Source organism: Taeniopygia guttata, chromosome 1A (genome assembly GCF_048771995.1).
Source record: "Taeniopygia guttata chromosome 1A, bTaeGut7.mat, whole genome shotgun sequence".
NCBI classification, from domain to species: Eukaryota; Metazoa; Chordata; class Aves; order Passeriformes; family Estrildidae; genus Taeniopygia; species Taeniopygia guttata.
This window is the reverse complement of record NC_133025.1, coordinates 6,948,149-6,965,694: the sequence shown is the minus strand read 5'-3', so window position 1 is coordinate 6,965,694 and position 17,546 is coordinate 6,948,149. Positions and strand designations below refer to the sequence as shown.

At 43.8% G+C, this 17,546-nt stretch overlaps 1 protein-coding gene across 15 annotated transcripts in view; it reads left to right on the top strand.

Annotated features, from left to right (window-relative positions):
* The window catches only part of FRMD4A (FERM domain containing 4A), a 357,158-nt gene that overhangs the window by 165,158 nt on the left and 174,454 nt on the right, over positions 1-17,546 (top strand). For 2 of the 15 annotated variants that reach the window (XM_072918933.1, XM_072918935.1), the window contains exon 1: positions 8,716-15,916. The exons of the other annotated variants lie outside the window; for them this stretch is intronic. In XM_072918933.1, the coding sequence (XP_072775034.1) occupies positions 15,758-15,916 (159 nt within the window). In that variant the 5' untranslated portion in view covers positions 8,716-15,757. Of the gene's footprint in view, positions 1-8,715; positions 15,917-17,546 lie in introns of those variants that run through there. 15 annotated transcript variants of the gene reach the window in all.

The window sequence follows — 17,546 nt, the reverse complement described above, 5'->3', positions numbered from 1 at the left end:
GGTGCAAACTCTGTGAGTGATGCTGTGAGCACTCACTCTGACACCACGGCTGAGCGAGTGCTCTGAGGGAAGTTAATCTTTCCAGTTCACGCTATTTACTTTAAATCTTTTACACTGGCATGCAGGTCCTGCAGACCTTTGCTTAAGCACCTTCACTGACAATTTTTGGATGGGTGTCTTACCTTGACAGCATCACAACTGATCTGATAAACTGCTGAGGTGACAGCAGAGCTACTCAGATATCATAGATAACAAACAAACAGTAGATATTTGAGTGCAGAAGTTGCCAAAGAAAGAAAAAATACCTTGAAGCCAGGAACTCCTGTTGTCTTGCCTTAGTCTCAAGGTGACAAAAAATTATTCATCGTCCCTGAAGACAAACAATTGTATAAAAAAATTTAATAAAAGGTTAATCTTAAGCAGCAAAGCTGTCACCTATGTAATGTTCTGATATAATCACTTGTGACTGCCGAAACATCAATTTTATCTGCTTCATCTGAGCTTTATCTCTTCTGACCTGTTCACAAGTATTTTGGAGGAATTGGTTTAATTTGAACTCTACCTAGACAGTTAAATGCTTAGTGCACCTCTCAGGTGTCTGGAAGCTATAATATTTTGTGACACTTCTAAAAGGTGTAACAAATCAAAACAGACTTCTCTGTGAAACGGATCAGGAGCTGTGCCAGACTTCATCCCCCCAAAATTCATGCAGGTTAACAGTGCAAGAGGTAAGAGCATGGCAGAGGCTAATGGATAGTGACTGGTGAACTCTGAAGAATTTGGAACCAAGATACTGCTCAAATTAGCTTTCAAATGGTTGGAGCTTAATTGAATTATTGAATGCTCTCAAGGCCTGGAGACCTCACGAGCAGAGGTTCTGCTTTGAAATTTCCAGTGCTTCAGATTCTTATTTTGATGAGAAAATAAAAAGCTTTTTTCATTACAAATTGGTATTTGTTGCCTTCACATTGGCCAAGCACTGGAACAGAAAGACCAGGGGACAGAGCAAGGGCAGGCTGGGGATAGAGGTTGGGAGCCAGAAATGAGCCAAATGTTTTGGATTCAAGTGAAGGGAAAGGGGAATATGTGAATCCAGTTATAAAACTTCAGAGGGGGTGAAAACACTCCTGTGTTTCATGGATCCTTTTGGCTAACTAGCCAGCTCAAATGGCTTTTTCAGGTAGCTGATACCATGATCACACTCCCAGCAGCAGCCCCCAGCTCACACAAAAGAGCTGTGATGGTTTAGTAGCAGGTCAATCTGGAGCCCAGGAGGCAAGAACTTACCACACTAAACTGAAGGTTCCTGGAAGGGCTTTTCAGTTCCGAGACTCAGCTTTTTGCAAAGTGAGCCAGTGATAGATAATGTAAAATGGCAGTTTGGGGGGTTGAAATACCTTCCAACCTGTCCCAGCCTGAAGTCCTAACTCATCTTCTAGCCAGGACTTATCCCTGGAAGGGCTTTGACATTCCTTCAGCTGGATTTTAAAGTCCAGACATAGAAAGTCTTCAGACTTTAACAATTCCTGATCTGTACAAGGGATTGCTTGAATGTTGCTTCAACAATTTCCAGAACTAACAGCATTTTCAGGCATCAAGTAGAAAGTACAACACATGCCTTTTCCCACTTCTTAACTTCTTCAGTCTTTTCATCCGTTTAAGTCAAGATAATGTACAGTGTTTGGGAAAAGAAAAAACAAAACAACTGATGAGCAGCACATTTACTCTTCATAGATCTTTTCTATTTTCACTCTAAAGACTTCTTTGGTGCAGGCCATACACCAACACAAGCCTCTTAAACACCAGCAATGACTTCAGTGAAGCTCACAAGCACTAGGGCCCCCCAGCCAGCCTGGTGGAAATCATGGAAAAGGCTGTTCTGACCAAGAGGGAATGTGTTGTGTAGGTAGTCAAGCAGTTCCTATTTTGCTGACTCAAGTTCAGAAAGTTGGATTGAGATTTCCAACACGTTTCCAAACTCGTGGCCACACTTTCTGTCTGAGCTAAGCTTATTTCCTGGAAAAGTTTATATTATCCTCATTGTCTCAATAATTTCTAGTGGCTTCAAAGAAAAAGTGATCTTTCATTCCATAAGAAAATGGGTATGAAAGATTCCTACACTTTAAATTTTTTTTTTTTTTTTTTTTTGGGGGGACCAAAGTTTCACACTCTCCAAATTGCACAGACATGAAGTGCAATTTGTCTCCACTTCCCAGAGATACCACATGAAAAGCTTCTGGCAAGATAATGGACTGCAAATGACGCCACTTAGTCACCCGCACACACTCTACATTCCAGCTGTATTTCTTGAATATATTTAGAAGGTGCAATTAGGGTTGTGCATGCTTTGAAATGAGTGAGCAAGTTTCTTAACTGAGGTTGAAAATCATTTTAATTTCCAGTACTCTCACTATAAAAACCACCAATCTTGACGAGGTGGGACCATGGATATCTATTTTCTCTCCAAGTTTTGCATCAACACAGATTAGGCTGTCTCTAAAGACTGATAACCTGCAATTAATGTTGCTGCACTGAGCATCTACCCTTTGGGGATCTTTGTGCAGAACAAGTACCATCTTAGAGTTTTACTATTTTAGTTCAGTACAGAAATCTCTGTAAGTGCAAATTAAATCAGCCTTAATTCAAAAGTTCCTGCCACAGGGAGTTTCCACCCTTCCAGCTCCCAACAGATGAGTTCCCAACAGGGAGGATGAGATGAGTTTTGGAGAAACTCAGCTAGGAGAGATTAAAGGTAGGGATTGCTGTTTTTACTAATGTGTGTTCCTCATGTCAGCTTCCTTCCAACTATACCTTCATTCAGCTTACATCTGTAAGTTCATCATGAAACTGGAATAATTTTTATTACTGTTTTAGGATTCTTAAGTAGTCAAATAAAAGAGTGTAATGTGTGTCTTCTGGTGACAACACAGCCCAGTATCTTCAGAGAAAATTTTGCATGGGATGAGCTGGCCTTTCCAGGTACAGGACATAAACACAGTGCCTGCTCTGAGTGTTTAGTCCTGGGGAACAGCTCCTGATGAGACATGTGGACTAGCCCAGCTCAGATGGCCCTGTGAATCTTCAGCTACAGCCCAGGGTTTGGCCTGGAAAGCCCTGCACTACCATAGCTGTGGGAGTCTTGCTTGTCCTTGGAGGAGAATTCTAGGGGGGCATGTGCACTGCAAAACATACGGGTTTTGCATGTGAGAAAATATGCAAAAATATGCTCTAGAGAAAATATGAATCTATATTGTATAATTCTGCTTCCTCATTGCTATGGACCACTAGAAGATCACCTGAGTCCCACCAAAGCTAAAATTTGTGTCATAAGAGCAGCAATACATGCTCTTGTCAACAGCATTGTTGAACCGGGGTAGGTTTAGGCTGGATACTAGGAAAAATTTCTTCACTGAAAGGTTGGTCAGGCCCTGGAACAGGCTCAGGGAAATGGTGGAATCACAATCCCTGGAAGTGTTCCAAAGACTTGTGGACATGGCACTTGGGGACATGGTTTTGTGGTGAACACAGTGGTTTTGGGTTAAAAGTTAGGCTCGATGATCTTAGAGGTCTTTTGCAATCTTAATAATTCCATGACTCTGGCTGCACGACTCCAGCACACACAGGGCAAGTGCCAAGCAGCAGAGCCCTGTGCTCCACCCAGCCCTCTGTGTCCTTGAGGCTGTGTCTACAAAAACAGCTGTTCAATTTTAAGAGATTCTGTTTGAGTCTTTTGGGGGCGAAGGAAGTGAGGGGTGGAGGGGGTGTCTTGGTGCTCACTGTTTCTTTTGGAGACATCTGTCTTCAGACACCCTGAGGAATGTCTGAAGTTGCTCTGAAGGACAGATCCATGGCCATATCTGGAATAGTGTTCCATATTTATGTGTTTTCAGGCTGTGGGCACCAGGAGTAGATCACTGAGATTGCACCAGTGCCTTGATAAAGAGCCAGATACCTCACCTGAGAACAGGGCTGCTGGCAAGATACAAAAGGAACTGGATCCTGTACTTGCACCCTCTCCAAATGCCCCTCATTCTTTGCAGGATAGATTTAATCTGGCATTCAAAGATATATGTGTCTCATGTCAGTTTCTCTGCATAAATGCCTGTATTTAATGTATCTGCAAAAGATACTGAGGTTTGCCTGGGTAAGAGCACTGTGGGATGCTCAGTGAGCTCTCCTGATCGATGTGATCCATGAGAAATTGCCCCTAATCAGAGGGAAGAATGTCAATGTGCTTTTTGTCCTCCACAGTAATTCAAAAAAGCTCTCCAGCATCTTGCTTTTATTAATCCATTTGCTATAGATTCCATAGGAACAGGACGCCTCTTTACTACAAGATTTGTCCTGCATGGCTTGTAATATTATCCATGATGCTTTGGAGTATCTTAGGAAGCTGAATGGGGTTGGCATCAAATAACTTTCTGTCTTTCAGTCTTCTCTTAATACACCTGCAGACAGGGGAAGGAGGATGATCAAGGCTAAAACCCTACAGAAAGTTTACCCTCATTAAAGGTCCAGATTTTCACAAAAAAAAAAAAACCAAAAAAAAAAACCCAAGAAAAGTGAATTGCCAATATTTCACGGGTTCTCTTTTCCTCAGAGCTGACTTCAAAGCTGTTACTGTTGCCTGAGGGCAGAGCCTTGAGTTCCCAATATTTGAAAACACAATCCAAGAAAATCTGTCAAGGCCAATATGATAAACAGGCTATTGTAAGAGGGGACTTTGGCAATCCTACACCACAATTTAAAATTACTCCTTATAATACATTGGACTTTACATATTACAAGGCCCTTCAGACACTGATCCTCTGCAGACCCAGGCAGTGCTGTTGCTCCCACTTGGCAGCCAAGATGCTTTCAGGGTAAAAGCCAAGGTGAACTGCCAACACCCTCAAATCTGGGAGTGCTTGATGCAGGATCAAACCTCAGGGCTCCCATTAGCTGGAAGTGCAGATCCACATCCCCTTCCTCCCTCTCCAGCATCTCTCCACCCAACTCATGCCTGCAAACCACACCAGAGACTGGGAGGAGGCTTTCTAATTTTCATAATTTCCACTCCGAAATGTTGGAAAGCTTCCTTTTTCCATGCTGGACTTTGTTGTAATGCAGGCATTGTGTATCATCCTGTAAACTTTCAAATGCACCAATAGTGACAGTTTCCTACAGGAGAAAAAGGGTTTGTTTCAGTTAAAGCAAGTGGGAACCTGGCCAGGAAGAGTCATAAAAACAGAGGATGGTGATTTTTAAAAGCACAGTTATGTTAGTGCATTCCAATGTATCCAATCAGTCACCGGAGTGGTTAAAGTGTCCTTGGAGCCAACCTCTGACTTCTGGAGAATGGTGTCAGGGGAAAGATAATCAGGCTGATGCCAGTGGATGACCTAGCCCCTTTCCTGACAATCAGTCACAGCAGACTTTGTGGTGCTGGCCAGGCTCTGGGTCACTGAAGTATTTGGAAAATTTTTCATTACTGACCTTTTTTTCATATGAATCCATGGATGCTGTTATCCACCCTGGAAGGGAAATTGCTGAAATATCCAGAGCAGATCCAGAGTGTAGGCAGCACAAATGTTTTCCTGCAAAGGCCAAGAGATACCATGGGGTCTCTGAACATCCCTTGTAGCACTCAGCACTAGTGTTTTCTCTGAAACCAGCACCTTTTTCCCCAGGAGTCTTCTATGTTAGGGGCTCAGAGTGAAAGAACTCCATTTTAAAGGGAAGGGAGCAACACATTTCTGAAATCACAGCCTTTTAGAGAAATTGCAGATGGAAACTCACAAATCCAGACATCCTGAATCATGTGAAGATGAATCAGGCATCTTGTGCAGCCAAGGATATCTACCACCTCAGTCTTGCACTCAGCCCCTCTCCTGTGAGGTCAGGACTTTGCAAGGAGAGACTGCAGGCCTGACCTCAAATTCCCTGGGCACCAGCCTCTGAGAAACCTTCTGTTTTTTCTGTTTCATAATCATTGCCCTCTGAGGAGGCAATGACCAACTCTCCCTCCCAGTTCGTAGCTTGCAAAGCCAAGAAATACCAGCATGAAAAGGTCCACATTCTCTTATCCTGGAACGAACTGACCATGTCTGGTCACACAGGGACAGAGCCCAGAATACCATCTACGTGGGCTTTTCTTTCCCATGACAAGTTTCCCAATCAGAGCTTGAATAAACATTAGGTCATCACCAATTTATAATGGCAGAGATTTATGTCTCTCTCGATCACATTTTCATAGAAGAAGAAATAAGCTTTAATTCTTGCTATCCTGCCCATATCTTAATCACTCTCCGACAAAACCAAACACACTATTTTGGAATCAAACAGATTCACAGAGGCAGTGATTCTTGTCTGACTGGACCACTGCCGTGTTCAGTGTTGATTTTGGTGGGTTTCAGACATAAATCTTCCCAAAGACCATTTTTCTTAGTGCACAGAATAAGAACCTCATTGTTAGAGCAATGATGCATTTGGGACACATCTCCATTGCTTTTAGACCAAGGTAGACACTTTAATGGGGCAGTTCTCATAGCTGAGTACCCTTTTTCATCTCCTTTTCATGATGGAGCAGAGTAGTCCCAGGTACTGTACCTGGGGAAAGTTCTTGCTCTCTGTCCCCTCATCTTGGCGGAGCAATGGCTTGGAGGAATGTTTGTAATGACGTCTAGACAAAAGCACCACAACAGAAATGTGCAGCCATTTATGCTTCTCCTGAGTCCAGAAATAAATGAAATGAGGCAAATCAGGACCAACTTTTAAGCGCCTGATTCTTACAGACCAACACCTCGGCCTATGAAGGAAGTTTTCCCTGGCTTTGCAGGGTTGTGACACGGCTTTGCCAGTTGATTCCTGTCCATGATAAGGCTGAACCACAGCTGTCAGAGGTTGTTGTTCAACCATGTGTTCAACCCATGGGTGAAGGCAGTGGTGCAGGGACCGAGGGCAGCTTGCTGTCCTACACAGAGGTGGAGTGGGAGCCAAATCAGGGCAACACCGTAACACAAACCATGAGTGCACATCAAAAGACCTTCGGTGCCGTGGGAGCTTCGTGTCTGGGTAGAGATCCTGCTGGAGGTCTGAGCTGCATCTGGAGCTGGGGAGGGTGTGGGGACCTACATGAGAGGACATGGTGTGGCCTTCCAGGCTCACACAGAGGGCCTGGTGGAAACTGCCCAGAAGAAATGAGGGCAATCTTGTATGTGGCTCAAAGTGGACGGCATGGATAGAATACATAGCTCTAAGCAATGAAGTAGTGAATTTATTTCAACCACATAGAGCTATTCAACTTGTGAACAACATTAGCTGGGTTTTGATCACTCCTTTTTTTCTGAGCTACTGTGGTGCTTGGGCAGAACTTCCAAGTTCATCATTCTCCTAAATCTTCCTATATTTGTTTTCCTTCGACTCAAGACTTCTTTTTAAAAGGAAAATCTGCCATATCCTTCAGCTGCAAATGATTTAATAGCTCTTGGCTTTGTGTGATCTGAATATTTTCTTGTTCTCTTGCTTTGCAGCTGTGACCTACTTAATTGCAAGCAGGAAACAAACCCCAGAAACATTAGACTTTCTGCCTGGCTGGAAGAAGGGGAAAAAAAATTAAAATCTTATGTTGTTAAATACTAGGATGTCCTTCTTAATAACAGGAAGTCAAGCTCCAGATAGCAACAGTGAACATTTGAATTCTTTGTGAATCAAGATAAGAACAGCAAAGAGCTTATGGGTTTTTTTTTATGGCATGGATGTTTTGGGGGCAGGGGAAATGACAGCCTCTTCTAACAGCCAAAATGGGAATGAGTCATAAATTTCTAAATCAAAAGCGCAAATCCTCTTTGTTTTAAGTTCTGAGCAGCTTCAGTCTGCTCTGTCCATAGAGGCAATGAAGTGACTGACTTGCTGCTTCGATCCAGCAGCGTTTGATCTATTTTATCCTCTTTTCAGGAAGTATAAGCAAACAAGCCAGACAGTGAGTTAGGATCCCCCATGGCAGACCATCAGGTTGGAAGACAGAGCATGGGAAGTCTGATTAACTTCTCTCCACCTCTGTAGGAGTGTGGGCTACTATTTATACCTCCTGAAATTCAGTACCCCATCTGGAAATGCTGGTATGGCAGTAGCTGTAGAAAGCAGTCAGGAAAAAAGAAGGCCAGGACTGCCAGCCTCTGAGACTGGCTGTTCTACACAGGCACTTCAGCCCTCTTGTCCCTGTTTACCACAGCCCTGGTGGCAGCTCAACAGTACAAATCTCCCAGCGCATCATGAGGCAATAGAAGCTGATGTTTGCTCAGGGTTTTAAACCTACCAGCATCAGAAGTGCAAGTTATCCTCTTCCGTGCCTGCAATATCACTGCAGATGGCATGGATCCAGCACTGTCCTACAACAAATGGAGATTTTCCATTAGCAGCAGCCACAGGGGTCTGCGTTTCAGGAGCAAACAGGGTAGAGGTCAACTCTTATGCTCTACTGAGAAGGTCTAACTGGTCCCAGCTGGGGAGATGCTCTCAGCAGGAAGATCTGCTCCAGTACAGAAATACCCCTCTGTTGACTCCTGCATTTCCCATCTGCAGATTAATTGTTCTGTGGCAATAGAAACAGCCCAAGAGCCCCCTGTGATCCAGCCCCAGTGTAGATGCCATGAGTGAGTTGCACACCCAGGGCACTGTGGTTTTAGCACCCAGTGTGGCTCAGTCTGGGACATCCCTTTCCTCCATGGCACACATTTAGCACCACCTGGATCTGTACAGCACTGCTCCCACAGGCAGCACACACATACTAAAGCAGTCTTCACCCTCAGGGAACATTTACTTATCCACAGTTATGCTCATTTTGATAATCAGTGTAGGAGCTTTCAACACAGAGGGAATATTATCAACCCAAGATATCCTAAGTATTTCTGACTTTTGCTGCATAACTCCCATGGAACATGACCACGTTGGCTTTCTAGAATACTTATTTACTTTTTAATGTGAAACAGTTCCCCTGAGATTTCATATCACCTGACAAATGACAGTGAATTAATCTATTGAGGAAATGGAGACCCATAAAACTATGTGACTCTTCTAATGTTGCTCAAGAAACTGATGACTTTTCTGGAATAGGACCAGATTTTTCCTCATTTTCACTCTGAAGGTTATATTTGACCTGCTTAGCTTTCTCTCTGTCCAGTGACAATTACATCCTAACCAGCAATATCAATACTTACTAGTAATGATTTTTTTATAAGGATATTTGGAATAAATTAAATATGTGTTCTTTATTTTAGGCAGGAACAGGCTTTCCAACTCATAAGCAAGATCAAACATGAGAAATCTGGACCACTGATTTTCTAAAATATGTTCCCTTTGCTCTCCTTTCTCACACTTTTCTGTGAACAGAAAAGACTTTGTATCAGTCATTGAAAGCAGTGAGTGTTACCACTGGGTCTGAATCAGGCAGATACTTAAATATATCTGCAGGGTAAGTTGCAAGAAAATGTTCTGCTGCAAGGGGCCACTTCTGCTGTGTGTAGGCTTGTTTGGCATGGACAGCAAGGCTGCCCTTCATTAAATTATTTACCATGCCATAGGGCAGAACTGCAGACTGGCTGTTTATGAGACACCAGATTCGTCCTTTCTCACAGGCAAATAGTCCAGTTAGGGGACACCTACAATGTGAAAAAAATGTGTCTTCTAAACCACAGCCCTCAGCCAAAGCCATTGGGACAACCTGATCATCACCTGATAAAGGGTGGGAAGCACAAGATAAATATATAATTCAAAATTACGTGAACACAGATGTAGAATAAAGAATCTGTCATAAAGAATCATAGAAAAGTTTGGGTTGGAAAGGACCTTAGGGATCATCTAATTCCTGCCCCCAAAGGCAAACACTTGCTCCAGTCACAAAAGGAATAAGTAAAAGCTTGAAACAAGAAGGGTGTAACTGCACAAGTGTGTGACTTCTGTGGGCAGTCAGGCATGTTTGATCCTCAGTCTGAGATTCAGTGCCCACCTGATGGACACAGACACAGGTTTGTCTCAGGTTTGTATTGTTTCACCCCTGAACCTTGTCAGAGGCTGTTTTAGACATGGGTGAATAACATGGAAGGAAAACAGCTCAGCTGCTGGATGAGCTCTAGGTTGTTCCCTGTTCATACATGCCTCACAAGTAGGGTGTGATTCTATTTTTGTTTTCTTCTGGCTAAAGATAATTCTCCTGAGCATTTCTGCATATGATAGCAGAGAGCAGGGTGAAGATGAACATTGTGGCGATGGGCATGTGCAAGCATGTGCTGCTTTGACTGCAGAGCCTGGTCACAGTGCCCAGCAGGATCAGAGTTAATCATAAGCTTGGGTTTCCAAAGTGAATAATCGTATTTAAGATCTCACCATTCACTTTCTGCGGCTGTTCTGCACTATTTCCTTAATACATTGTCCTGACCTACATCCCCTCCTGCAGACTCATTCACCACAGCATCCATGGAGAAAGAGGATTGAATAGCAAATCTCTGCACAATCTCTTTCACATTGCTGCATAGCAGAAGTGAAAATCACTTTAGCTGGTGGAATATTAGGGACAAGTACAAGCCCAGCTTTATGGGATTCACCTACTTTTAAACCTTGTTAAATCACCAACACAACTTACTTTAGGAAATGAAATGTGTATGATTTGAGGAGATGACATACTCTCCTCTGTCAGTCAATAAAAATCTCTCTAGAGTGAGGACACGAACAGCTTTACTCAGATGGAGCTGCTGTTGGCATAATGATAATACTTAGCACTACCAGAGCACTTTACATTTTCAAAGAGCTTTAGAAATGTTATGATCTAGGTGGATGACTGGAATAGTAAATTTTCATTCTGTTATTACTTTGAAGCAGCAGTTCATTTCATTATGGAACATTTTAGGCCATATGGACTCGTGAGAACATCTTGAGGAATTTGGCCAGGATTTCTGACTCACGATGTTCATCCTAAAATGCAATCAGCAGGGAAGTCTTCAGTTTCTTAAATTTTCTCTGCAGGAAAGTTTTAGGGCTGTCACTAGTGTCAGACCAGGGGAGCCAGGGAGAGGCTGTTCATATCTGTGATTTTGGCAGCACATGGAAGGTGAGAGTTAGGAGGAGCTGAAGCAGTGCAGGCACAGGCATCATATTTGCATGGGGCAGCAGATCTTTGGGCCAATACTTCCAAAAACAATTGTTTGTCTAGAGGTTCCAGAGAGATGAGCTAGGGGTATTTGTGCCTCCTCTACAAGCCTTTAAAGGTTCAGGCATGATCATTGTCCAGATATTGTGGCCCAGCCAGACAATTTTTTAGCAATCCAAAATTAATGCAGGGCCAACTCTTAGCTGATCAAAGCTCTCAGCAGACCCAGTATGGATAACATCTACACTTTATTTTCACTCCTCTGAAATTTGGGAGAGTTTCCTCTGCCTAGAGCATGTATGCTACATAATAGCTGTCAAGGTCTCAGTATTTGCTTCTTCAAATCAAATGCTATTCCTAGATCCTTTCAAAACCCTTCTCTCAAAGCTTTCCTTATACAAACAAAGTACAAAAGTACAAGAAATACAACTAATAATAGAAATAGAACTAAATGCAGTCCTTGAACTCCATGAAGCTCCCAACTGGACATACAGAAATCCACCACGATCCCTCCTTGGGTGACAGCAAGGTCACACATGTCAGGGGAAAGATAAAGAAGCCAGGTGAGCCAGCAGAAGGGATGACAGCACCTTGACTTGGGGGGAAACAGGGCACTCAGAGATTCAGGTTCTCAAGTGGATTTGGTGCACGATGAGCATGTGAAAATCTCAGGGGATTCTGTGGTACAGTGCAGCTACAGGAGGGAGGTCACTGCTGTAAGTCCCCAGGCTATGCCTGGGCACATGTGAAGGGAGAAGGGTGACTCCTTATCCGTGTGTTTGATAACTTGGCAGCAGGACATCCCTTAACTGCTCCCATCGTATCAAACACAAAAATGATATGCCATTAAGGCACAAGGAGAAAACTGCAACTAGTTAAATATCTCAAAATAACATCTTCAGCATAAGAAAACATGAAGCTGAGACATGAAAGGGGGACTCTGGGCACAAAGATCTGACAACATTAATCCTCTTTACATTATAGAGAACTAAAGATTTAAAAGGGCCCTGAATTTGAAATAGAACCTAAAAGACCACATTGGGCTGGAGCTGCAGGGACCACAGGGACCATGTGTGGAGCAGAAACAGGATGTTTCTGGTATGTTTATGGCAAACTCAAAGGAAACTGTCTCCACCCTGCAGGTCCTTCTTTCAGTGCACCCAAACACATCCACACCCATTAGAAAGCTGTGGGTAGAGATTTGCCCTAGAGCATGATGGAGAGGGATGCTGAGCTGCTCTTTCCAAGGCCAGAACACAGAAAGGTGAACATGGACCCATCTCTCAAGCTCCTGGTGCAGGTAGCACCAACCCACACCCTGCATGGCAGGGATTTGCAGGGTCTGCAGAGAGGAGGAGCTGCCTGAAGGGTTTGGGATGGGAACTCCCCCCCAACCTTCAAGTTCCAGTGACAGCCCCATGAAACAACACAGCAGCTCAAGGGGCTTGGTTTTTTGCTTTTTGTCAGGGGAAGTAAGGAGCTATTTTTATACCCTAGTAACAGCCTTTGGACTGTCAGTAAAACGTGGGAGGTTTCATAGTAAATGTTTTGGCTGACATTTTCTCAGAAACAGCGGGAAATAATCAGCGCATAATTAGAGAGGAAAAGATGTGCAAATGTCTATAGACCTCTGTAGAGCTTAAAGGGCTTTTTTTTCCCTAACTGACCTTAGTGAAGGTGAAGCTGAGCATGTTTTCTACAATTATAAAATTATAAGATGATTTTACAGAAACTTGTCAAAGGGTACTCCAGTGGAAGAGCCAAGTTGCTAATTCTCAGTAATTTTTTCTCCTCTCTTCTGCCGTTCCCTATAGCAATAACCTCTTCTAACCATTTTGGATAAGAAAGAGCATATTCTGTGGTGTCTTGCTTGAGAAGAGCTTTTTTGGTGGAGTATCCCTTGACTCTAGAGGGGATGGGCTATCTTTGCCTGGGAAACCTCTATGGTTGTAATTTCCTTGTGTCCTGCAAGGTGGGTTGAGTAATCTGTACTCAGACAGCTTTTAACCTCTCAAAAAATGCTATGTGTCAGGTCAGCAGGAAAACCTCCACAGGAAACCAGACAATCTGCTCTAATCATGAAGGTAAATCTATCCACTGAAATGTTCACTGGGCCTTCTCTAGACTCAAGTGACTCCTAAGGAGACTGCTCCAGACTATCAGTTAAATAAATACATAGGAGAACTGTTTTCAGAAAGTCTGATTATGTCATCAGCCAAGAGAAAGGGCTCCTTCAGAGCTGCCCTCATCTGTTGAGTAATTACCAAGTTGGGACAGGGCCTGAAAATCTCCTTTCAGCCATAAGGAAAGACTTGATGCACATATGGAGCAGCTAATTTTAAAACTGCGGTATATCCTCCATTTCCCCTCCTCTCCTCTTTCCAGAATACCAAAGGGGTTAGGTCACATCCCAGGGCAATCACTTGCTATGGTTTCCTTCTCCCACTCTGTTTTCCTTTATCAAACACATTTCTTTCTTTTCCTCTCTTGTGCTCCCAGGCAGAGATCTTGCGTATCAGGCAGTAGCCTGAAGCAAATATTGTCTAGTCATGTTTTTTATATATATATAAAATTCCTTTCTTACAAATGAGGCTTTATAATGGAGACATTTCTGGTCCCTTGTCTACATTGCTACTAACAGAAGCAGTGTGTTACCAAGTTTAAAGACAGGAAAATAAGCAAGGGTGGATGAGCAGAAGGAGACTACAGCAAAAACTGGGCACCAAGAAAACAAGCAGGGACAGGGAGAGAAGGAAGGAAAACTGCACTTTGCAGAATGAATAGCTCCTAACAAGTTTAAAGGAAACATTATTACAATTTTATTACCATATTTTATGAAGCTGCTCTAAAAACGAAGTCCTGAAGAAGCAATTAGGCTGAGAACATGAATTTTGCAGCTGTATTTTCCTGGCCCTCCACCTGCCCTGTCAATGAGCTGACGAGCATCCCTGTGCCGTTATCGTGACACACAGCTCACATCGTGTCCTTCAGTCCTCAAAGAACAAGGTGTGGATGGGGTCACAGTGGGACAGACCTACAGAAAATCGAGCAGATATTAATATTCCTGCTTCTTCCCTATCCAGGGAGTTGAATCAGGGAAGACATTGAGTTTTTTTGGAAAAGATGCCTTCTCACCTCTGCTAAACCAGCAGCTTTAGGAGTTCAGTGCATGCAGGTCCTTCATGATTTCAGCTCAAGCTGTGCTGCCTACCCCTCTAAAAAGTGCCTCCATGTAGGCATTCTCCAGCTGACTTCTGTCTGCTCCCTCCAAATCCTGTGGCTTTTTTGCACACATTCCTCTGAAGGGAGAGTAAAATGAGTGAAAAATATCACTGACAGGCAGCTGTCTCCAAGGGCGCTGGCTTGCACTGTGCCTTTGATAAAAATATTTCCAACCTTAGTTTCCCCAGCTGGTGATTAAATAGGAAGAAGCAGCACTCATTGAATTTAGTTGGAAAGTGTCTTGCAACTTAGCTCCATGATTTTGTGGGTGATTTAACTGAACTGCAAAATCCTGCTTTTGATAATATATTTTTGCCCTCACTGGACCACTCCCCTCAGCTCAACTCATCATAGATGTTGACAGTATTGAAGTCTCCACCCAGACAAGCTGCTCCTGTGGGGAAACAGGCAGGCAACTGATCTCAGCACTTATTTTAGTAAGGGATGCCAGGAGTGAATCTTTGTATCTGTAGACCAAAAAGGGTATTTTGGCATCCAGTTCTTCTGGAACTTCCTCCTGGGCTTGTTCAGATGGGACCCACCCTTGTGAATGCAAGCTAACCAAGGGTTAAAAATATCTCCACATCAGCTGAATCAGACTGATATTAAAAGGCCGTCAACTTTCAAAAATAACACCCCTTGGACAAATAAGGTGCTTTGCAGACAGTTGCATAATTCTCATGTGAAGATTAAGTTCCGTTACGAGTTCAAAACATAAAAAGGCTCCAGAAAAGACAGCTGGGTGGGAAAAAGAGCAGAGTGCAACTGTGCAATGGTGAGTTAACACACGAAACGAAAGGATGAAATGTTGCATGTGGCAGAGCTGCCTTCTCAGATGTTCTTTGGGAGTGTTTGAAAGAGTTAAGCCCAATAGTGGAATGTCTTGGGAATGCTGGCAGACGGAGAGTGAGCAGTTTTTTCTTCCCTCTGGATGGAGTCCCAGGACTGAGCATGCAAAGTGATGACTTTGGATCCGAGTGTGCTTCTTGGGTCTGCAGCGGAGAGCTAGGAAGTGATGCAGTGTTACCGAGAAGTCCTTTGCAAGGGATGTGCAAATGCCTTCCTAAGTCAGGAGAGGTGTTTTTACCTCTTCCATGCTCATCCTTGGGGGCAGCAGGACTCGCTCTGAGAAGATACACAGAGGGAGAAACCACATCCTGAAGGGCGTATGCAAAGGGAGAAAAACACATCCCCAAACAGTTTATTTTGGCTGCTGCTTTTTGTTGTCCGTTTTGGTTTGGTGGTTTGGTGGTTTGGTTTTTGTTGGTTTGTTTTTTTTTTTCCCTTGCTTTTTGCTCCTTTTCTTTGATGGAAACTTCAGTGACTCTTTAACCTTGCAGTTCATAAGGCGCCTTGGGATTAGCTGGTTGCCTCTGAGCAGGGAATTTGGGGTGATTCACACAGGGAGCTGGCATGGCTGCTGTGCTCTTTGGCTTTGAGGATCTGCTCTACAGCTGGGACAGCCTGGTGTGGAGCCTGACGTCCCGGGCTCTGAGGACTTGCCGCTTTGGAAACCTGAGGCTCCTGCAGCTCATGCTGAAGCCATGGTGCATTTCCAGAGACGTTTATCAGGTAGGGTAACAAAACACCAGGCCAGACCCACAGACCTCAAGGCTGCAGGGGAGAGACCCCCTGGGAGTCTCACAGGGTCCTGCTCTGTTCCTACCAACTTCTTTGGGTCCTACACAAGCAGCAGGATAGAGGAGATGCTGTGGGCAGGGGAGGTGTGGCAGGAGAAGCATTTTGGTTTGGAGGATGGTGATGGGGTCTCCTATGGTGGAGCACAGGTCCAAACTCTCCTTTCCACACAGCATGGGGGCGGGGGGGGGGGGGGTGGGGGGTGGGAAATAAGTGAAAGCAAATTAATGTTCCATCTGCTATATCCCCTTTCCTTGAACTTTATACTCATAAGTTCAACATATTTGTTTTTCTGTATCCTAAGGCTGTCCCTACAGCTGCACAGGAATAATTTATAATTTACCCAGAGGAAAAGATGCCTAAAGACACCTAATCTGTGGCAAATGGGCATTTGCAGAGGGTTTTCAACTGTAGCATAACTAATTACCCCTAAGTGACTTGTGCAATGCCTTCTGACTGCTTCATCTTGCAAAGTCCCAGGCATCTGATTGCCTAAAATTTCTGGTTTGCTTGATATATGGTTTGTGTGGTATAGAGAGCTTTGGGGCTTGGACAACTGGCTTCTCTGGAGATTTGCACTAACTACTTACAGCTTGAGGTATAGTGACACAGCTCTAATAAACTGTGTGTGTATCTGAGACTGATTAAACTGGGTTAAACAAACTGAACAGCACAGAAGGAACAAGTCCTGAATGTCACTTTGAAAAGCAACTCATTCCAGTCCATAGGTGAGTCAAGGCTGCAGTGCAAACCCACCAGCTTGTCTGCTTTTTAAATCAGCCTTAGACAACTGAGGTTAGACATTTATTCTGCTGTGGGGACAAGCCCATTACAATATTTATCACCTCCACAGATTTGTCTAATGCCGGACGCTGGAGTGACTGATTGGTATTTGCATTTGGAAAATGGGTTTTCTGCTACTCCCATTTACTTGGTATTTTGCTTTTCCTGTGCTTTGGAAGTCTCCATGTGTGAAGCCAAGTCATACAGAAGGCAACAGATTAAAAGCCTGTAGAAACTGTGTGTGTTGGTTAGAGGGATACCAGGGCAGGGCTCTTAGTAATTTCAGCAAACTTTGAACCAGCTTCAAATCATGCTCTAGTTTCAGTAGACTTCAGGAATAGATTTTATGGTCTTTGGAATTCAGCAAGCACGGGCAGCATTTCTATTTTAAGTATTTGTATGTTCCAGAAGACAACACAGCCAGTAACACAAACCCAATACCCAGGGCTTGGCTTTGAAACCCCCCTGAGATGCACCACTGGGATGGCTCCAAGTGAACCACACTGCCCTCCATGGGCTCTGCTGACTCTTGGCTGAGCTGAACCCAGAGGTCAGTGTGTGCAGAGGCTGCCTATGGTGTGGGGCTGCCCCACCCTCCCTCTGCAGCTTGTCTTAGGAACCTCTACCTGAAGCCAAGTAGCTCACATGGGCCTGGGAAAGGGGAGGGGGAAGCAAAAGGGTTCAATGCTGAACCTCATTTTTACCCTCCACCTATGTAAAATCATCCTCAAAAACTAAGGAGCTGGTTTTCAGATGTGTCCAGATTCTGATTACTGATAAT